General features: G+C 40.0%; 3 protein-coding genes across 3 annotated transcripts; 2 read left to right on the plus strand and 1 right to left on the minus strand.

Annotated features, from left to right (window-relative positions):
• The first annotated feature begins 206 nt into the window (after window positions 1-206).
• On the plus strand, window positions 207-3699 carry LOC140363237 (cytosolic sulfotransferase 3-like). The gene is made up of 8 exons (XM_072449682.1): window positions 207-311; window positions 458-596; window positions 1786-1914; window positions 2029-2144; window positions 2412-2538; window positions 2605-2702; window positions 2865-3039; window positions 3108-3699. The coding sequence occupies exons 1-8, from the start codon at window positions 294-296 to the stop codon at window positions 3218-3220; spliced, it is 915 nt and encodes a 304-aa protein (XP_072305783.1). The 5' UTR covers window positions 207-293; the 3' UTR covers window positions 3221-3699.
• A 1500-nt stretch (window positions 3700-5199) lies between these two features.
• LOC140363238 (cytosolic sulfotransferase 2-like) lies at window positions 5200-6869 on the plus strand. The gene is made up of 7 exons (XM_072449684.1): window positions 5200-5368; window positions 5451-5579; window positions 5740-5840; window positions 6014-6140; window positions 6216-6313; window positions 6380-6554; window positions 6625-6869. The coding sequence occupies exons 1-7, from the start codon at window positions 5221-5223 to the stop codon at window positions 6735-6737; spliced, it is 891 nt and encodes a 296-aa protein (XP_072305785.1). The 5' UTR covers window positions 5200-5220; the 3' UTR covers window positions 6738-6869.
• Window positions 6870-6874: 5 nt separating this feature from the next.
• LOC140363241 (uncharacterized) lies at window positions 6875-22372 on the minus strand. Its single transcript, XM_072449701.1, has 4 exons — window positions 22234-22372; window positions 13795-14641; window positions 13246-13521; window positions 6875-10360 (listed from the first exon to the last, which is right to left on the minus strand). Exons 2-4 carry the CDS (start codon window positions 14570-14572, stop codon window positions 8394-8396), a joined length of 3021 nt encoding a protein of 1006 aa, XP_072305802.1. The 5' UTR covers window positions 14573-14641; window positions 22234-22372; the 3' UTR covers window positions 6875-8393.
• Window positions 22373-23422: the final 1050 nt, after the last annotated feature.

The raw sequence follows: 23422 nt of genomic DNA on the forward strand, positions 1-23422 counted from the left end.
AAATGCCAATAATGCCTGTAAAGTATAAAGTATCTGTTTTTACTAATCAGGATTTGGTGCCATGGCCTTAGAACTAATTCCTTTGTTCAACCACTTGTCCAGTAGTTTACTTGATGAGTAAATAAATGACTTGACAAAAAGTCACTGTAAACAGTCGAGGGAGGGGCCTAAACTAAGGCTCAAATCACAGGAAAGGGCGGATTGCGTAATCGAGAGGAAATACTTGAATGGCCCAAAGCGAGGCCAGCTGCTAGGAAGAGTGGACAGAAAGCATTCCTCAAGTTCTGATCAACATGTCAAAGCCAAAGGATGTGAGTACTATACATTATACAGTAGAGTTTTCTCTAAAGTTAGTGTTTTTCTAAGGCAAATTGCAGTCTTTATCTTGCAAAAACAAATCTGAGTAGTGTTTAGAGAAGTTGTGTTTCCTCACTCACTTTCTTTTTCTCATTTTTAGATGGGGTCAGCGCCTCGTCCACAACTTTTTGACTTTGATGGCGTTGCAATGATTAACGCTTTCACAGACAACTGGGAGAATGTGCAAAACTTTCAAGCACGACCCGATGATATAGTTGTTGCAACATATCCCAAAGCAGGTAAACATAAAGGAAGTATGACCTTCTTTTACAATGCAGTAAAACTAAGGTAAACAATCAGATGAAAAACCCTCCTCTGAGGACAGGGCTTAGGCAGCTCAGAGCAGCATAAAAGCCAAGTTTCAAAGACCAGTTCCGGATATTGAATATCAGTTTTGAATGGAAGACGAAACGTCTTGATTTGTAAAACAAACTACCTTTGAAACCTTTTCCATGATGGATCACTCCTGGATGAAACAGAAGATGACTGTGAAATATTACAGTCACAGGACATTTGAAACTATTTATGTATTTAACTAGAAACATTGTTTATTTGGAAACATGTAGTAACTTTAAATGCATTTATTATTATTATTATCATTATTATTTCTATAGCAGAATCCAAAACAAACAAACATTTAAAATCCACATATCTGAATTACACATTATACAAAACTGTTACCACATGTGACCAAAAACAAATGACTTTGAAGAGTAGTCAGTGCCAAAACCTAAAATCAAAACAATCTTACTAACTTGAGGTTGATTCTGATTTCATGCAGAGGCACCAATAGCTGATAGTATTGCAAATGTTTTAGGGCCCATTTGAATTATTTTAACCCAAATTTTATAATATGAATTTAAAGTACCGTTGTTTAAATTTTACAGCACTCCTTATAAGCTGGTGCCTGAGCTGAATGTGAACAAAGTTCACACATTGACCCTTTATATTAGCTGAACCCATATAATTGTACTTTAGAGTCACTCAAATGAACTTATAAATCAGAAAAAGGTTGGTAAAATTCTGCTGGTTAAAGAACAAACATCATCTCAAAATTGTGACTAAACTAGACGTGGTCAAAATCACAATATTGTGATCAAAATCAAAATGTTATATGTTCAACTTTCAAATAAGGTTATAAGGAAATAGTTTTACAATGTTGTGATTGTAAAACTAGCCATTTCACATTTGTCTGATTATTAAACCCCAACTAATACATTTAAAGACATGTTTTAATGCATGTCTGTTGGATTGACATAATATGCTCTAACTATTGATATCAGGATACTCCAAAAACATGAGATATATCACTTCATGGATCATTTTATTGTGATTTGGTAGCTGTTGCACATTTAAAAAAAAAGATAAATTACATTTAAATTTTAAGTATTCAAATATACCACCGTCCTTGATCTTGTTTTCCTTTAGGAACGACATGGGTCTCGTACATCCTGGACCTGCTGTATTTCGGACAGACAGCTCCAGAGCGGCAGACCTCCATCCCCATCTATGCAAGAGTGCCCTTTTTGGAAATTGCCTACTCTAATCCAGATGAAGGTCTTATTATTATTATTATTATTATTATTATTATTATTATTATTATTATTTTTTACTTACATTAAAGTATTAGTATATCTTTTAACAACAGACAAATGTAAATATATTCTCCAGGCATCAACTTTGTGGGAGTAGATATTGTCAAAAACCTCACCACCTCACCACGGCTTATTAAAACTCATTTGCCAGTGCAATTTTTGCCAAAGTCATTCTGGGAGCATAACTGCAAGGTAAGAGAGATTTATATTTTCAAAGAATAAACGTAGAACATAGAATACAGAACACAACACGACCAGAGAGTGAAAATCAAAATAAGAACACCAGGAGACATCAACTAAATATCAGAAGAAACAAAATCAAATAAAAGTCCAACCTGGTCCAAAGTCAGTCATATTTGTCAATTTCCAAATTAAGTCTGAATGCATTTTTTTAGGGTAAGATAGATTGAAAGCAAAATATTTAAAAGTGAATTGTTACATATGTGATGTTCTTTGTAGATTGTGTATGTGGCCCGTAACGCTAAGGACAACATGGTGTCCTATTACCACTTTGACCGCATGAATACAGTCCAACCTGCACCTGGAGAATGGGAGGACTTCTTCCAGAGATTTTTAAATGGAAAAAGTAGCAAAAAATAATCAATATATTATATTTTCAATTGTAACTTTCTAATTATGATTTTGCCTGCAGTGGTATTTGGGTCATGGTATGACCATGTAAACGGTTGGTGGCAGAAGAAAAAGACCTACTCCAATCTGCATTATATGTTTTTTGAGGATCTTGCTGAGGTAAGATTTCTTTTCAAATACTGTCTTCCTCTTGGTCTGGTAGCTCAAACCTCATTTTCCTATTACCTGTATTCAGTTTACTGCCCACACTTAATCTTTACTCAACACATGTTCTTATGCAGGCATTTCAAACATATTCAGATAACTATTATTATTTCTCAGAACACGGAATTGGAAATAAAGAAACTCTGTAGCTTCCTTGGACTGTCTGTTAGCCCAGAAATCAGACAACACATCACAGGCCAAGTCCAGTTTGACAACATGAAGAAGAACGACATGGCCAATTACTCCACATTAGCAGTTATGGATTTCAAAACATCTCCCTTCATGAGAAAAGGTAACTCCAATCAATGCATGTGTGTATTATAGCTATGTTGTATCAGCTGAAATAGTGTCTTCACACAGGTAAAGTTGGTGACTGGAAAAATCACTTCACTGAGGCCCAAAATGAGACGTTTGATGAAGATTATAAACAAAAGATGAAGGACCCCACACTGAATTTTCGTACATTATTATGAATGAAAGTGTCTTTGTCCACCACTGGGTGGCGCTAAATACAAACATTTAGAATAACACACACAAGCTTGCTCAAAACATATCTTGCATCACTTTGCATTTTGTAGACACACTTATTAAGAAATTATGTAGCAAATGTATGTTTCTTTTTTTCCCTTTTTTATTGTTTAGCTTCTGAGATGGACTGATACATTGGTTGGCTATTGTAACTTTAAAGTTATTTAGTGGACTTGAGTTTAGTTTAGTCTGAAGAAATAGTGCCAAAAGAAGGAAGACGCAGTGCAGTTGGGTACAGTCACACCACATTTACAAATCCCAGCACTGACTAAGTCTGGATCATTCAGTGATCCAGGTGGATCTGTCTGAAGGAGAAAAAGACAAACACAAAGGCATAATTCATGTTGGACTGTTTGTCTTCTAAATGAATGACTGGTGTCTCAGTGGCATGATTTATTGTGAATAAAAACACGTTTGGTCTCTTTCTTAAGATATTTGAAATGAAATATGAAATGAAATAGTTAATTTCTTTGAGCATTATTTGACCATAGGCAATTTTCCCCGTAGAGTTAATTATACACAGACAACTACCCAAGACAAATATATAGAAAGATATATAGATGGATACATGCCATTGTAATAGTCTTTTTGATCATCTAGCCCAACCAACTAAGATTAACATGAGTAACTTTAGTCAAGAGTCATAAATGCTTGGCTAATAATAAGCCTTTAATTTTCATGTAAGGCAGGGGTATATATCCCAATTGTTAGTCACCAATCCTAGTCTTTTTGGTTTCTCAATTTAACCCTTTATATCATTTTAGTAATAGTTTTCTTGAAAAATTAAGGATTTTTAAAAATGTTTAAGTCAGGTGACCTAGAAAGTAAAATCCAAATTATTGAAGCAGTTTTAGTCACGAACACCTATTTTTTTCATTTATTTAACCCTTTATAGATTTTCAAGGATTTCCATCCATTTTCTTCCACTTATCCGGGGCCGAGTCGCGGGGGCAGCAGTCTAAGCAGGGACTCTCAGACTTCCTACTCCCCAGACACTTCACCCAATTCCCAGACCAGCCGAGAGACATAGTCTCTCCAGCGTGTCCTGGGTCTTCCCCGGGGCCTCTTCCCGGCGGGACATGCCCGAAACACCTCTCTAGGGAGGCGCCCAGGAGCTATCCGGAACAGATGCACGAGCCACTTCAGCTGGCTCCTCTCGACGTGGAGGAGCAGCGGCTCTACTCTGATCTCCCCCCGTGTGACCGAGCTCCTCACCTTGTCCCTAAGGGAGCGCCCAGCCACCCGGAGGAGGAAACGCCTTTCATTACCCAAAGCTCATGACCATAGGTGAGGGCAGGAAAGTAGATTGAGATCGCTTAGACTTTCGACTCAGCTCCTCCTTTACCACAACGGTCCGATGCAGCGACTGCATCACTGCAGCCGCTGCACAGTATGTTACTAAATAATCACAACAAAAATAAATGATTTCTACCCAGGCTGCTGGAGGCTGATCAGTACAGGTGGATATTTCTATGCACACATCACACAATTCGATTCAGTTTGAAATGCTACAAAAAATAATTAGTTTTATTGACTACCGACCTGACCCCTACATGAGGTCAACAGTCATTGTCTTTCTTTCTTTGTTAATACGTCCTGAGGTAGTTGAGAAATGAATAGTTGGGAATGACACTAAACCGCTTTTTGTTTTATATAGGATAGATTTAGACTTCAAAACTCTATGGATCTCTTATGGTTATAACCCATAACCCCCTGAGCATAAGACGCACCCACCTTTTGTTCCATTTGACCCACAAAGTGTTGGGTGTGTTTTGTTATTTAATAACATAACACACCCAACACTTTGCATATCAGTCAAACTGGTAAGTGTGGCTTAAGTGACATGCACAAGCCTGTCATTACTAGACATTTGCAGTATTATGTATATGTATAATTTGCCTTTATGCATTTAACACAATTTTACTCACCTTTCAGGGTTGTTACGATGTCACAACTGGAGAAGCCACAACGACCACCTTTAATAGACTTCCATGGAGTCTGTTTCAGCAGATACTTCACAGATAACTGGAACAATGTCCAAAACTTTAAAGCTAGACCAGATGATATCCTCATAGCCACATACCCCAAATCAGGTAGAGTGCATATTGACCTCTGCACCATCAGTGCAGTGGTGATTACTGTGAGGTTAACATTTTGTGACTGTTTTGGTTCTAGGAACGACTTGGGTGTCATTTATTATCGACCTCCTGTATTTTGATCAGACGTGTCCAGAACGTCACCTGACTGTCCCACTCATCCAAAGAGTGCCTTTCCTGGACATAGCTGTTCCTTCTCAACCATCAGGTGAAAATACATAATAATTTTCACTAGTTCTTGCATTGAGCAGTTAAGTTTGTACTCTGGTATGCCTGTAAGTTGCAGTAATAAACAGCAGTAGCTATTTAGGTAAAAGGTGTGGACTGGGTATGTAACTTGCATGTCAGTTTTCAACTCTTACTCAAAGGGAAGGACTTGGCTGACCAGGTTAGAACTGCTCCAAGACTCATCAAATCTCACCTGCCCGTCCAGTTTGTTCCCAAGTCTTTCTGGGAAAACAACTGCAAGGTTAACATAACACATTTACATCTTACATTTTCTTGTACTCTTACATCCAAAACAAGACACACAAAAAATCAAGACGGTTGGAACATCTGTGTCTCTTTTTGAAAAGCTGTAAGTGGAAGGTGAAATGTACTTGTGAGTAGTGTTGTAACAGTGTGTCTAACTCTTATGGGCAGATTGTGTATGTGGCCCGCAATGCTAAAGACTGTGCAGTATCTTATTATCATTTTGCACGGATGGATTATGCACAGCCTGAGCCCGGGGACTGGGCCACATATTTAAATAGTTTCAAGAATGGAAAAGGTTGGTTTGCTTACAATTCATTTCATGCGTAATAATGTGATACATAGCTGATAAGTGTATGCTGATTTTGTTCAGTGGTGTATGGGTCCTGGTATGACCATGTAAACAACTGGGGGAAAAGGAAACAAACATATCCAAAAATTCACTACATGTTTTATGAGAACCTGATTGAGGTGAGATTTATGATTTTATTTTCTATTGCTGAAAATATATATTAAATCCATGAATTTGATTTATAGGACTCATCAAGGGAAATACTGAGGCTCTGTGACTTTCTTGGTCTGTCTCCTTCAACTGAGGAAATAGACAAAATTAAAGCAGCTGCAATGTTTGATAATATGAAGCAAGACAAGATGATCAGTTTTTTCACGACTAAAACGATGGATCAGAGGCTGTCTCCGTTCTTTAGAAAAGGTAACGAAAGATGGTTAACAAAAACGTAACGCAAATGCTTCACTAAATTATATATATCTATAATTATCAGGGAAAGTTGGTGACTGGAAGAACCACTTTACTGTGGCCCAAAATGAAGAGTTTGATGAAGACTACAAGCAAAAAATGAAAGATTCTTCATTAGCATTTAGGACTGAAGTTTAACTCTTGCAGTGCCATTGGCGTAAATACTTAAGTTGCATTTATGAAAGTGCTGGTGGGTTTGGGTGTGTCTTCATTATTAATAATTATTTTCTGCATGCATTGTTGTAAAAACTGAATAACAAAAACACAGCACACAGTTTGTTCTGTATGTTTATTTGACTCAAACATAAATGCAGCGACATCAAAGAGAAATTGAATGATAAACTGAACATAGCTAACACTGTACGTCTGCACTGACCACACTGACAGCTTCTCTGACAGCGTTTCTATGGCACATCCAGGTGATTGGGTGACATCATCTACAGGTCTCTCTCTCCTGCTGCACAGTTCAGAGCAAACAGCAGGTACAAGCAGGAAGGCTGACTGGAATGTAAACAACACAAGGCCATTAATGCAATTACAATTCAAGCATCGCACTGGGACAATCTGTGGCCACTCGGAGGGAATGGCTCACAGAGGGGAAAAGATCTTATTCCAAAATAAGGTTTATCTAGTTTGTTTACTAGTAGTCAAAATACTGTACATCATTTATATTCCATACAAAGATCCAAGGCAACAACTAACAATCACACTGTAAAAACAAGCATCAGTAAAATGATGGTTCGTGACCAGTAATAACACACAATGATAAGACTGGAGAAACTTAATGAGCAGAATAAAATATGCCTACTACAAATCTTGCAGAATCAATCCTTTAGTTAAGACAACATTTAAATAACCATTGTTATCAATACTGAGCACAGCCCAGAAACCTTTGAGCAAACCTATACGGGCCTTACTTCAGATTTCAGATTGTCTTTCACAGTTAGGAGGATTACACCCATATCTTCAAAAACCTCTGATTATTTACAAAACTAACATTATTTACATTGTTGCAAGTGTTATATTTTCTACAATATTTCCATGGAGTTCTCAGGCGTATAATAAGTGCTGTTTCTATTTTATCATGCTATTGTTGTATTACAGGGCAGCCTTTCCAAGATGTAATTTAAGAGCTCACATTGCTAGAGAATATATAGGCTACTGATTAACATACTATTACCAAAATGCAGTCATAGGCTTTAATATTATTAGGTAGTATTTGCAAAGTATTGGCTGACTGATGTGAATCTTACATTATCTTGTGCAAAGAATATAACAATATGATATTGAATCGGTATTTTAGTGAAATCCCACATCTATATTTTGTGCTGTAGTAAAGATGCTTGCTGCTATGTAACCACCTGCACAAAGACAGAACATAATCTAAAAACATCTAGAAAAGCACAGAACAAACATATGGCACATTGTCAATAAGCAAACTGAAACAGGACATGAATCTACTGGGTCTATGCAGTGTACAGTGTAGTGATGCAAAATCTGTTTCAATGGACGTATGGATATTCATATATTACTATTGTTTAAAATACAATGCAAAATGAAATGTCCCAATGTCATATGATACCAGTGTGTGATGCAGCTTGACAGTGGGTCAAAGGTTGTATCATGTTTTACTCTCGGAGTAAAAGTACCATGTTTAACATCTGCTGTTTTCCAAAAGATGAAAGGCAGCTTGGTGATACTTCACTTAAGTATCCCACAATTGTTTTTGGATATTTGACCAATTGAAAGCTAATAAAAGCATAGCTAAATGTTTAAAAGGTCCTATGGTGTAGCTCATAGGTTAATAATCTCACTGCTCACACTGGCAGAGTCGTCATGTCGCGACACTTCAAGGTAACTCCGTGACCCGGCAGGTCTTGCAGCTCGATGGCGCCCCTTTTCTGAGTCTGGCGTGATGAAAGGCCTTGTGTCGTCCACTGCGTCTTCCTCCAGGCGTCCTGAGGACGTTCTAGAAGGACGGAGGGACACAGGGCAGGATACTGAGGATGGGACACTTCCCATTGCCCCAGCCCACTTGTGCCCCTGGTGAGAAGGTGTAGGGGGCGCTGTGACCTGCCTGCTGGGAACACTGCTAATGACACTGCCCCCTAGTGGCATTGACGATTCTGTGGCATCACTGCTCTCAGAGAGCTGAGGGTCACTGTTCCTGCGTAGCCACGGACCCTGGCTGAGTCCAGAACATGGGGAGGGCGTTTGAGAGAGTGCAGGGTGGAACAAACTGCCCCCTGTCACCAGGTGTTCTCTGTGCAGCGCCTCATCAATGCTGCGGGTCAAATCGATGGGGGAAGGGGGCCTCAGGTCAAACTCATAAAGTGAGACTGAAGTGTCTCTGTCTAAGTCCTGGCTTCCACTGACAGAGCGTTGAGGAGCATGTGTGAACGGCTGTAAACGGAGCAGAGATCCAGAGGAGTCATCTGAAACGCCGCGCTCTGCGGAGTTAGCCCTGCGGTTGTTGTCGTTGATAGGTCCAGCTGTGGTTGTAGTTTGGTTCTGGTTCCTGATAATGCTTTTACTGATGTTCGCTGCAGACCGGTCTTGCCCTGCCCAGTTATTAGGCACCTCCCCCTGTGCTGACCCCATCCCGTTACTCTCAGACTTTCTACAGGGCTTTCCTTTCAAGCTTTGAACAATCTTGGACCAGCAAGTGTGTCTCTGTGATGACACAGTGGACTGCCCCGCAGAGGACATGTCTCCTACAGCGCGTCCATCTGTTCCAGCCTGGTCTCCGCCCTGATAGATCTGAGGCTTCCAGAAAAGCCAGGAGGCCAGCAGCAGGAGAGAGAAGCCCCAAGCCAGCTCCAGAAGTCGAGCCCAGAATTGCACCAACCACCAGCCCCAGTTAAACCGTGTCCAATCCCCCAGCAGCCCATGGAGCCAGAGTGTGGCATGAGCATGCAGACAGCAGCACAAAGCCCCTAAAACTGCACATACTGCCAACACTCTGCCCAGAATGACCACCAGTCTCCTGCTCCCGGTCCAAGCCTTCCTCCGAGACTCATCAGGAAGAGCCGCGTGAGGAAGATGAGGGCAGCGAATCTGAGGGAAAATGTAGCACAGAAACACAAAGCAAACAACCAGCCCCCAAGACAGAGACAAGAACTGCAACGTGACTGGTACCACAGGGGACAGAGCTGATGAGAGCAGGTCAGCTGCAAGGAGGAGGGTGCACTGCAACACAGCCAGCACAGCAACCAGAGGGGGGCGCTCAAGAGTCAGAGGGAATGAACTCACACCCGCTGCCCTCATAGCCAGTATAGACATGGTTGCTTGAGTCCAGACCAGTAAGTGTAAAGGGAGGTTGTACAGGGCTATGACTGCAGGACGAGGGAAGAATTTACGTGTACTATATGGGTCAGTGAGAAAGAAAGTTGCTCTGATGCCCCCTGCCACAAACAGGAGAATGTTAGCCAAAGCCAGAGCCCCTCGATGAGGGCAGTTAGCTCCAGGAGAGAGGGTGAGGCCAAGGGCAGCACCAGCGAACAGGAGCAGGAAAAGACTGGCTGTTCCATAGACGTGCAGCTCCCAGACAAACGCTAGAGTCCGGCTCAGGTCACCCCAGTACAGGAAGGTTCCGTTGTCTGGAACAACAGTGGGAGAAGGTACTGGGTTTACCGTTGGAGGGTGGTGAGGACGGCCCAGAGGGAAGGAGCGGTTTCCGAAGCTTACAGCAGACTGGTATGTGGGGCTTGAACGTGGCCTTGTCACAGGTACAATACCAGTGGTTAGAAAGGAAGACGTCCCTGAAAAACAGAGTAATAGTTGTAAATATTGAAAGTAAAGCACAAGGTGCCACAAGATGGCAGTGGTGATTTGAACTTCAGTAACTGTTAGGCAGCTCCTGCTACACTTTTGCCTAAAACATGTCTTTATTTATTTATTTTTGGACTTCTCTCCTCATCAAACAATGATTTTTCACCAGCAGAATAACGGTAGTTTCTCTTATTTACCATGTCGCCTTATACTAGTTCAGATACAATTCAAGACTATTCTTTTCAGGAAATGTCCTATTTTTGATTATGAAATGAGCATCTTGATACTAGTTATAATATGGATCTGGATGCCAATTTTTTTGGACACTCAATTTCAATTCCAAGTTCCCTAAAAAAAGTAAATTGCATTATACAATAAAGATTCACAAAGTATTTTTTATAGAGCAGTATCAGACAACAACAAATGCCTGTGATAATCCACGTTGTATGATTAAACATACGACATAACAAGTCTTACTCATGCAGTGATTTCTTTGACTTAATTGGATTACCTTATATAATTAAGATGAGCATCTTTGTTACATAACCATAAACTGTGTCACGTCTGTGTTCACTATCTGTTTGAAAAGGTTATAAAAAGCCAGACAGAAGACAGAGGCTAGAGGACATATATATCCTAGTCAAGCTTGTTTACTGTGTTTTAAACACACTTCATTTACTGTTAAATCTAACTATAAGCCATATTTCTGTATTTATATTGTTGCTTAACTGAACTAGTCTTAAAACTGGTTCTCATAGACAGACATTATTACTGTTTGCTGAAGGCACCTTTTCATACACACAATGGAAACACCCAAGAGCAATGTAATCATAAAACCATAAGGAGCATTGGGAGGTACTAGACTGTAAAGATAACAGACGGTATTAAAACACGACATGCTACAACTTCTTTTTGCAACAACACATTTTGCGTTGCAGAATTTAGGGCTATGTATTTAATAATTTCAGTTCTAAAATAAATAAGACAGAAAAATATGAATGCATACAAATTCTGTACTGCAATCTGCAAAGGTAAGTTCATGTTCTGTGCATCGGGGGAAAAGGTTGATTGGTGTAAAATATTGAAGAGAAGGGGATTGTATGATAAGTAATTAAAAAGTCACTAAACTGGAACAAAACCCGGAACAAAACCTGGACTATGCCAGGACTAATTCAAGTCTATGTCCGGACTTACCTGGAGTACTGTATGTCTACATCCTTTGTATTATCAAGTAATTTCTAAAGGAGCAGTTTACACTTTGCACTATAAAAATGCTATATGTGTCTTTTACTTCTATTAACAACACCATTTTTAAACCTTTGTCTGCTTCTTGTGGTAGGTAAGAGGGAAACAATTTTCCAAAACATAAACATGAGGAAACTCAACACAAGAGTTATAAATGTTAGAAGGACTCAGTCAGAGGCAAAAAACTGCCTCTAAGTTCTGTCCTAAACACCATAAAACTTGACATAGAGACTAATAATGACTCACTCAGACATGTGTTTCTCTTCCTGTCTCCCTCCTTCACTTTGCCATCCCACCCATGACACAGGCCGGCTCTGCATGCAGATCACAGCCACTTCTCTTTATTTGTAGAGGTATGTCTGACTTCCTTCCCAGATTTCTGCTCTTTTTTCAGGAGTTAACTTCAGACTTGTTCCAGATGTGGTGATCAAATTTCACAGCTGGATGCATTTAAACTTTCCCCTATCCTTGAGTTCCTCACACAGACACAGACATACGCACACACACACACACACACACACACACACACACACACACACACACACACACACACACACACACACACACACACACACACACACACACACACACACACACACAGACATGCTGCTAGAGCTGCTGCATGACCACAAAAGGCAATCGACTTAATGTAAATATCCTGGTTCACCTCTGAGGGTAAGGAAGCACAAAGATGTCTACATAGTCAGATTTTTATGCTGAATACAGTTACATCTTGTTAAAATATTATTGTATGATGACATTAAGGCAATATTAGATAGATGTGTTAAGTATAAATGTAATAAAATACACTTAAATTAATAAAGCTGTATATGAATGGAGTATATACTGGAACAAAATAAAGATATGATAAGACACGTGACTAAACCTGACAATATTGTTGGCCTAAACAAACTTGCAGAACTATACCAGTTTCTTAACATATATACTCTAACCACTTATTTGCAAAACATTAAATAATGTGGTTGTGTACATCAATGCTATCGGTACCATAGTTTGGGAATTACTGCTAAACATCATATTTTTAAAATGTGTGGTAATAATGGTAGGAATTTAATATCACTTTAAGCTGAATGTCCTAAACAACAACAAATGTTGGATGAGTTTTATCAGCCCATTGCATGAATTAATATACAGTACAGTATAAAAATTTACTAACCTTTTGAACAAAATGTCTTGGCTCTGGGACTGGAGGAGAGTTTTAGTCATTAAGATGTCAAGGGTCTAAGCTAACTTGTCATACATTGTAATTTTCCGTTTACCTATTGGACTACCATCTCTGAGTGCATATGTTTTTTATTACCACGTCCCCACTCCCTACATTTCTAACAGTTTCCCCTTATTGGAAATTCAGCCCACACGTCCACCTCCTCATCTGCAGTCACTGTGGGCTGTTTTGCACTACTCCCGTCTGTCCACCTGAAACTTAATGCTCCCCCTTAGTTTGCTTGGTCTACCCGCATATTCCACCCAAGTTTCCATGGAACTATCGTTTGAAGTTAATTCCAAGTGTTTCCAGTAAAGAAGCTGCAGCTGCTCAAATGATCAATATGGCATCTCAAATCATGAGGAGAAAATCAAAACAGTAAAGCAAAAATCTGTCTTGTCTTACCCATTCTGGTTAACTTAGGACTTGTTGGATCCATGGAGGGTCTTGCTGGGACAGTTTTGTTGGATATAAATATTTTGGGCAATATTTGTACTGCTTTCCTCGTACTGGTTGTAGTTGAAGTAGTTGGTGTCGCCGATGTTGTAGTTGTAGTTGTGTTCAGCGAGATGATGTATACTTCAGAGTTTTCTTGCCTTGTGGTGGTTGTTGTAGTCTGAGGAGTCTTATGTTTTATTGTTGGGCTTCTGTCAGATGAGGGCGCATTGGCAGTTAATTCACCTACAATGATAATAAATTACATAATCATTATTCCAAGAAAGTATCTGTTTGGAAGCGCTTTTTGTTGATGAAATGTGCTGTATAAATAAAGTGGATTTTAATGTAATTTGTAAAAGTGCCACAATCAATAGAGTTGAGAATATTTTACAAAAGAGAAAAGGATTATGAGGAAATATTGTACTTCATACACATAAAACAAATTTTACAATTCTATCACTCTGTTAAAGCCTTCCAAAAGGGTTAATCTTCTGTATTATTTTACTGGTATCTCACCTGCCAACACTGCTGGCTGAGGTGTTGATTGCATGACCACAGGTGATTCTGTTACCCATTCTTCTGTATTTGCTGTTGTCCTGCTTTTTGTGGTTGGGTCCAAAACATCAGGCTTCTCTGTCAGTTGTCCCAGTGTAGACGTATCCACCACTGTCGGCAACGATGTCCCTTCAAAGGGTACAGTCTGTGCTGGTGGTCGATACTGAGCCCATCCACTCCTATATGTTCCTGGAGGAGGTAAAATTTCATCTTTGGTTGTTGGGACATTTCCAGACCCCAAACCTTGCAAATCTGTGTCAAGGTCTTTTTCTGTTGCTACCGTGATAGAGGCACCTAAATGCAGTATAGGTTGAGCTATAGTTGTGCCCTTTGTAGTAGAATCTAACTTAGCTTTAGCCCTGTTGCTATCTAGACTTGCTGTATCAGTTCTTGATCTTATAAAGTCTGCTTGGTTTACTGTAGAACCACTGCTTCGGGTTACAGTTGATAAAGTTGGTTTTACTGAAGGCTTTGAAGGAGTAGTGGGACGTGCCAATTTCGATCCTGGCTGCACCGAATTGGACAGCCCATCCCGCAGTGTGGCTCTAATAGGAACATCGCTGCGCCCCCTGCTAGGAAACGAGGGCTTGAATGGTACTGTTTCTTTGGTGGGATTTGGTGTGGAAGTCCCAGGTTGGTCAAGTGAGGAGGAGAAAGAGGAGGAGGTGCCAATGACAGTCTGTGCATTTGAAGAGATGAGATGAGCTAGGTAGAGGACAAATAGAAATGTTGGCGCCATTGTCCCGGTCTACGGTCAGACTGGTCTTTGTGGGTCCTGGATGGTCAAGGCATGCTTCCACTTCTGTCCCTGAAGATAACAAAGAGACAGATTGTTAGAGTGCAAATCAAAAGTTATTCCGTTCGTTTTTTGTTAGTTAAAGGTGCACAGTGTAACTTTGCTGATGGAGGGTCTGCCACCTGCTTGCATTACCTGGACTCTTCCACAGAGTCGCATTAAACCTTCCTCTCTCCACAGAGACAAGACACCAGGCCAAGTTACAGGTCAGATCTGTGGAGGGTCCAGAGCCGAGACATTTCATAAATGTTGCTTTTCAACGTGTTGTTGAGAGATAAAAACACCAGGCAGGGAAAGTCAAGAGACAAGCAGGTAGAGCCCCCATCAGAACAGTTACATAGTGCATCTTTAAGGGTTGTAGGCCTTTCATAACAACAACAACAACAACAACAACAACAACAACAACAACAAACAAGTCTTAAGAAGATTACACTCAGGATAAACAGATCAAAAAATAATAATAAGTCAGTCGTTATTGACTTTGTGTAACTGGTGTCCAATCATGGACCCTTGGCTTCAGGTTCACGGCATATGGACACCCACAGGAGGAGAGGTCCTGGTCTCGTGTGAAGGGGAAAGAATGAAGGTCAGCCCCCCTGATCAGCAAGCTCGGCTCAGCCCACAGGAAACCAAACAACTGTGGTCGTAAAATTACCAATTCTTGGAGTGCACTAGTAAAGCATTTTGTAGAGGTGATGTAGACAGAGGGTCTTTTTTCCTGTGAGAAACAACACAGGGAAGACATGCAAACTGACATCACCCAAAGAGAATGCAAGTTGAGACCAGAGGACTTGATGAGCAGGGGTAAAAAATAGAGCCAGTCTTATTGGGTAGTTTCAGGGTCAATGAAAACAGTCAATGAAACTTTCACAAGGTTTTTGCAGCATGACACCAGCAGTAACGACGTGTGGTGAGGTGTATGGTTACATGGCACATGCCTGGCCACAAAACAGGAGCTCATCCTGTAAGAAGTAAACAAGTTGACCCATTGTACAATATTATCACACTTTCAAAATACAAATACATACATTTTTTGGGGACAAATTCTTAACATAGTCATTACGGGTTCTTGAATCACCACAATCTAGTTTGGTGGAACTACAATTATTACTCTACACTATTGAGGAGTAACACACTGTAAAATCATTCATAACCATTGTTTATATGGCCTATGCTGACAGATATGATTAATACAAGTAAAATTGTTTAATTATTAGCAAGTTTTCCTTAAAATATATTTTGAAAGTGAGTGTGTACAAACAAACCCCCTGCCCAGTGTTATTGGATTATTATAATCAGTTATTATCAACTCGCTACGAATGCTAAAGCTATTACACCATGACATGTGTGAGTGGATTTGAGCTGTGACACAGAGAGCCCCCAGACTCTGGACTATTACACAACTGCACGAGTCATCCAAGCACCCAGCTGCCAGCAACATCCCCTGGAACATCACCATCCACTCCCCCCTTTTATGATTTCAGACTGCACTTATATAAAGCTCTGCCTCCTCCTGTGAGTCAGAGAGTGAGACTGCCCCAGGGAAAAGCAGCACAATCACACTGCAACCCTCACCGAAACACAGGGACGTACTGGAAATAGAAATCTGTGCCTGAAGTCATTTGCAGAGGTTGAGGGTAACTAAATACCTTCAGTCGGGTACTGTGTAAATTGTATGAGCGTGTAGTTGTACTAGTTATTGTTTTCAACCTTGTACACATATAAGCTATTCAGCATCAGTATGAAGTTATCCTACAGTGACTTTCAAGGCATTTTTACAATAGATGCCCCTCCCCTTTCTAACAAAACTTTGCTCATTTACGTAGGGTTAGGGCTGCTGCATTAGTAGCGTTGTAATAGAGACAATACAATATATAGTCCAGTAAATATTATTTATGTATTTACATTATTAGCTATTTTATACAAGTGGACTATTTATCAATGCTTTATTTTCTACGTGGGCGAGTTGTTAAGAGTTCTCACCATAGGCAGCTGTGTAGCCCACTTACAGCGCAGTGGAGAGCAGGTGGAGGGAAAGAGGTGTTTGGCTTCATGTGTTTCGGTGTGTGCACACTGGGTCAGTCAGCTGGCAGGAAGTATCACAACCAAAGTATGTAAGTCATTTGGCCAATATTTAAGTCAGACCTGCTCAACGTCGGCTAAACCTTTGCACAGGAAAAGCATCCAGAGTAAAAATCTGCCAAATTCACATAAAACAGTGCGTCATGAAATGCACTCAAGTGTACCAAAAAGTGGAATTACGCCCATTTCCCCATTAGACAAATAAAGGTTGACTTATCTTAATAGCTATCCACCTCAGCACATTTGGTCAGTACCTGCTGTAGTCTAGCCAGCCACGATTAGCCAATTCCACTCTGTGTTTTTTCCCCCTTTTATCATTTCCTGTTTCCTATTAAACTGGAGGTGCCGTCACGTAACTATGTAGCTGGTTCTGCTTGGAAGAGGCCGACTTCGAGAGATAAGGAGAGAGGAAGGGGAGGCAGGACAAGACATGGGGAATCTGCGTTTCAGTTTTATGCAGCTAAAATCTGGAACAGTCTTCCTGAAGATGTGAGACAGGCTTCTACTCTGACAATATTCAAATCTAAGCTAAAAACTGTTTTGTTTAGCTGCGCATATGACTGAAAGGATTTTTTCTTTGCACTCTTCTCTTTTGTTTGTGATTTTATTAGTTTAGACAATCAGTTGGATTGATAATTTTTAATTTAGTTAATTTTATTGTATTTCTGTTTCTGTAATTTCTTTGTGATTTGAATGCATTTTTCCTGCTGTGTGAAGCACTTTGAATTGCCTTGTGTATGAAATGTGCACTACAAATAAACTTGCCTTGCCTTGCCACATGTAACAGGATTAGGGAAAAGGTCTATTGTGTAATGTGATCTTAAGTGATACAATACAATAATATAGGTTGAACATGCGGTATCCGATCTTTTGATTTTGACAATTATAAAAAAAAACAAGTCAGTAGCACAGTAAAGCAAAGGAGAAACAAATCAATCAAAATGAAATTGGGTTCATTTGAAATTCAAGCAACAACCCGAGAATGGAAGATCAATTAATTTAACAATGCCTTTGGAGGAGTTTGAGAATGAGCAGGTTTTTTTCTGGTCAGAACATTATTTGAAGACGGTATGTTGTTGCTGAAGTGTGCTGTCAGGTGTGCAGTCCCTGGCAGGCGCTGATAAACAGCAGCTCTATTGAGTAATGTCTTTAAGTAAACAAACCCAAATATTCATCCAAAGTAATCCAATGTGCTCCGGTGTAGAAAACAACCTTATGGGACTTCCAGCCAAACAAGAAACTTGGAGCACAGGCCTATTTCTGCAGAATTTACAGTAATGACAACATGAACTATTGCAAGAAGTGAATGACAAGAATTATATGAAGCAACAATTACAGCAAAAAATACTTTTATGTTATTGCCTCAAATTAAAGCCGTGATTGGGTTCAGTGGTCGTTGTCTTTTGGTCTAATTACAAGTTTGTGTTTTTCCTACTTTCAGGCAAATATTTAGTTGCTTCAAATTCTTGTATTTCAGTCATTCTGAAGGGACATGGTGTACTGCTACTTCAAATTCTCAACAAATCATCAAAATTTCCATGGACCTAATATTTTAGTTCCGATTCATTTATATTGGACAGGGACATTTTTCCTATCCAGCAGTTACACATTACATGACAATAATTTTATCCTGGGTCAATATTGACGGACATGAGGAATTTGAGTCATCCGTGAGCGAATATATCAATATAATAATGTCTGCTCTTAGCAGGTCCCAATAGATCAGACTGAAAAACTTTTTCAGTTTACATTTGGTCCCATAAATGGCTGTACTGCACTAGTTTATAGACTCGGGCATCAAGTTTCCACTACAGTTAACATAAGCATAGCCTTTTTAAGTAATCCAGCTAGTTAAAACAACAAGCAGGTAAGAAAAATGTATACAAAGGAATTTTAGTGCACATTTCCTGAAATGTTAACATCTAAGATGATTTGGGGATGTAATGGTCAATCAATTGCAACTTGGGTATTTAATAGGGAAAGAAATCCCACACACTGTCTTCCTTGCAAATGAAAGTTTATTAGTAAAGAGGCAACGTTTCGGCAACTGGGCCTTCGTCAGGCAAAAAAGAAAAAAAAAAAACTTCAAATAAAGTAAAAAATGTGTTTTGTTTTTTACGTTTTTTCTAAAGTAATAGACATTGAATTAGAAACATCACTTTTATGAAGTAGCTGTAGTAGGGGTAAAAGTAGCAGTTAGTGATAGAAGAATATTCTGATAACAAAGTAAGAAAGTGGATGGATAGAAAGTTGTGTTTTTTTTTCAACGTTACAGTAAACATACTTTTACTTTTACCCATGCCATGTCTGTATCATATCTTCCAGCATAATAGTCTGGACATTGGAGCCCACCATTCATTCCTGATGACAGAGAAAGCAGATGGGTGCACACCCACACACCATGTATTTTTATCAGGCTCTGCCCCAGAGGTCAAGGGACAAATGGCTCTATATTTAATTTTCAGACTTGAGCATGTTATATAGATGTCGTCACTTTCTCACACACAGTAAATCCTTTATTCATAACAGGAAATGCCAATGCACAATATCCAGTGGTACAGCCGCAAGCTACAAGCTCTGGATTAGACGACAATTTCTCAACACAACTAATCTAATTAAGCCAGTAGTATTCATCCAGTTGTACAGTACAGATGAGAGCGTGTTGCTATTGATGTCTGGCTTTTCTTTGTCGTATGGGATTTGTCAGTGAAATGTGCCCATTAAAGAACAGGCTACACAAGCCAAAAGACAGAAAACAAGAAGTAGTGGGTCTAGACTGACTAAAGTATCCTTTACCCAACCCAACAAAATGATTTCTCATTTGAAGCTTATTCTGTTGCTGGCATTATTTTAATGACGTTGACTATATTGTCTTTGTAATAAAGCTCATTTATTTTTTTATTTTGTAAAACTATAACATAATATTTCACAACAGGTGGAACTAAAACCGATGGAACATAGAGAGATTATGCCAATAAACCTTTTGACACAATAACAATGAAGTCTAATGTAATTTTACAATATATTTATTGTGGCGTGTCACGGTGCAGTGGTGTTACAGCTGCCGCCGCTCTCTCTGCTAATGTGTAACTTGTTTGTGTGAGGGCAAAGACATAGTAAATCAGTATACCTCAGTCTGTACAGAAGCACAGAGAAAGAGTACGGGTGGGTATGTGTGGTTGTGATGGTATGTGGGCGTATGGGGGTGGTCATTGGTCTGACCGTTACAAATTCCACACCTTGGAATAACATACAGTATGGATTATTCAAAAAAATACAGTATGTTCTTGTTCTTCAAATTTATAAACATTTTTTTTTGGCATACATTTAATGTAGCAGTTTTGCAGTACGATTTGTATAGCAGGGAAATTTCAAGACGTAAATGTTCCAATTGTGATAATAATAACAGCATCAGCAGAAGGAATAGTGGTACTAATAGCAGTATTGGCAACTGTAATGGTACAAAAGAGATGTTCCAATAACATGCACGGGGGACAAGAAATGAAATGAGTTTTAGTATGCACTGCAGCAATAAAAAATTAAATAACTAACTGCTTTTTAACACCTGTAATATTATGTAACACTTCATAGACTACATATTTTGCATTCTTCTGCCTCTTGTTTTCTTCCTTACATTGTCAGGGCTGCATTACACGTGCCATAAGAGGTCAGCGCCTAACCCTGCAACGTTTAAATGTGTTATGCTAAAGCTTTGCTCTTTACCTCCCAGTCCTGTTAAAGCCACCTTTACCCTGCCCCTCTGTGGCTCTATGGGGAGTCACGCTAAAACAGCCTCCCACACGCAGCTCTAAGGTCAGGTCACGCTCGAAAGAACTGAAGAAGATCCAGAACCAATCGCGTGGGGCTTTTGATCACCGGTTTAAAAACGGATGTCCAACTTAAAAGTGTTGAGCCCATTAACAAGTTTGAGTGACGCTGCCTCTGTCCAGACCACAGATCAAAGGCTAAAGAGAGTCAGGAATTGAGGTTGAAGCTTGTACCCCAACTCCGTTTTAGACAGAAACACCCAAGTGCACATATGGAAGCACTCATCTATGGTATTGACGTGTTATCCTAATTAGCTTTCATCTTTTCCTCCTGAAGGTTGCCAGAATAAACAGACTACCTCCGTCCAACCATATTTTCAGATTCCATCCCTTTCCTTTTGTATATTTTAGTAATGTCTTAGCAGTAATAGTCAATGTAGCAATAGGATTTTGTGATAATGGCTGTAATGTCATAATAAGTAGTAGCTGGTCCTCTTAACCTCATGACCATACATGACAGCTCAAATCCAAGCATCCTCCTACACAGTACACATCTCTCATTATTCATCCACTTGGCATGTTTTAACTATCTGTACCTGGCCTCTCTTGTCTGGCTTTTTCTCCATCACATCTGCTTAACTTAACTTAAGATCTTCTGCGCTGTTCCTCCTTTTTTATCTGTTCCATCATACATCATAATCTACATTGACAAATTTGTGGAACCAAACTCCAAAAAGTTAAATGGCAAACTAACAGTGGTCACATATTTGTTAAACCGTGTAAATGGCAAGCCACAACAAAGAAATATCAGGAAAACACATTACGAACAATGCCTCTTGGTATAAACATCACTTTCATTGTTACGGCTGTTTTCAGTAATGTTACAGTCTTGGATGCACTTTAAATATGTACGAGGTGTAAGAGACATAATGCTACAATAGTAATAATGTAGTCCATGTTCAATAGTAACTTTATATATACTGTTTAATCAATGGAAATTGGGTTGTACAAACACTAGGGCAGAACATACTTTGAGTTTTGCATTAACATGACATTATAATGGCCTGATGTATTTCTTGTTTAAACTGTTTTAAGTTATTTTATGTTAGAACAAGACATTCAGTTATTTGGTTAGGCAGAGTAGAGCCATTTGAACAATACAATGTGTTTAAAGCAGAATGTAGATCATTACAGATCTGTTTGCACTCATTCCATAATAAAATAGGCTGTAATAAACAAATGGGCCGCCTGTCTTTGTGGTTTGTTTTCCTGCGCTAAGATTGACAGCTGCACATGCATCCTTTGTGTGGAAACAGATCATAATAAAAAGGATAAATAAGAGACAGCTGGACGGGACAATGCCACTTTGTGTTTGCAACTTTTGTGTCACGTTTTGGATTTAAACAAAAGGACACTGCAAAGTAGATGTCTTTCTGGAAATAATTTATAGAATGAGCTGGTAGAAAATTAACACTGACTTGAGCTGGCCTGAATAAGACTGTATTTACTGTACACACTAAGCCTGAAAGCAGCACTATCTATCTATCTATCTATCTATCAAAACTGTCCGGCTAAGAGGGAAACGACAAGTGCTGTGCTGTGCATTTGCCCCTCAAGTACAACACAATAGGCCATTAAATGCTAAAGAGTGTGTTTGTCAAGTGTCGCATAAATCATCCAAACCTAAATTAACCCGGTGAAGCTGCGTAAAACGCTCACTCACGGCGCAGGTGAACGTCCGGCAAAAAAACGTACCTGCTTTTTGTCCGTGCCCCGGTCTGATGGCGTTCTCTGCGGCAAAACGCGATGCCCCGAGAGGATGTATTCACGCGGTTAATAACGCGATGCGCTGCCCGTGCCTTTGCCGCATCCTCCTTACAATAAGCGGGCTCGAAACGCTGCGCTCTTGACGCGCGCGCGGGGCAGAGGTTGCGCTTTGGCTCGTCGCGCCGTCTCTAGCCACGAGTCGCTAAAACGCACGGCCCACTCTGCTCCTCCATCCGTGCCCACATTTCCCCCCTCCCTCGTTTTTACCTCCTACAATCGGCTCGCCTGTTTCTACTACTATCTACACATGATCCACGATCCACTGGTCACGCATACGTCTGCTCGGCGCGTCCGTAATTACGCAACGGAGCGTGCGTGCGCGCGTGGGGCTGGCGCGCGCTACAGCGAGAGCGCCTTATCATTGACTTATCTGTGGCTACAGCAACACAAAGCGATGCCAAGTTGGGCTCGTGGAGGTGTGACGACGCAGTGACTGTATTGCAAAAAAAGAAAAGGAGACAAAAAAAGAAAAGAAAGGGTGCATGTGATTTCTGGTGGAGTGCGTAACCAGTTTGGTGGTGGTGGTTTTGCATATTGGGAGGGTCATGCGCAAATAATAGCAGCTGATGGAGATAAAGCAGTAGGACAATAAGCAGGCACATCTTGCCCGAGGAAACCCAAGCTCAGATCCCTTACTTTGTCCTCTATCAGCGCTTTAAGAATCACCCTGAACCAACATGATACTGTTTTTCCACCTCGTGCCTTGAACTAGATCTGCCACAAAGGCCCATATCTGACTGGACTGCAGACGTGTTTGTGCATGCAGTTGTAGGCCTAGTAGGACACTTTCAGACGTGCTTAGGCTGCTTTCACATGTAGAGGATGCAAGTAAACTAGATGCTCAAGGAAGACATTGGGACCAGGTCAGAATCAGAATCAGAATCACAAACGGTTTATTGCCATTGCTAAAGAACATAATACACAGACATAGGAACTTGCTTTGGTGATTTGGTGCAACATTAAACAATGAACAATGATAAAACAACCAATTTAAAATCAAAAAGAAAAACATTCACTACAAAGTAACCATAGTATTAGCCATACATATAATAACTGAAACACAAATCACTGCCATGGATCTTTCCAATCACTTTGTAACGAATGAGTAGCTAAAATC

This window comes from Eucyclogobius newberryi, unplaced genomic scaffold (genome assembly GCF_026437365.1).
Source record: "Eucyclogobius newberryi isolate DKJ021-1_F unplaced genomic scaffold, fEucNew1.0.hap1 SCAF_17, whole genome shotgun sequence".
Classification (NCBI taxonomy): Eukaryota; Metazoa; Chordata; class Actinopteri; order Gobiiformes; family Gobiidae; genus Eucyclogobius; species Eucyclogobius newberryi.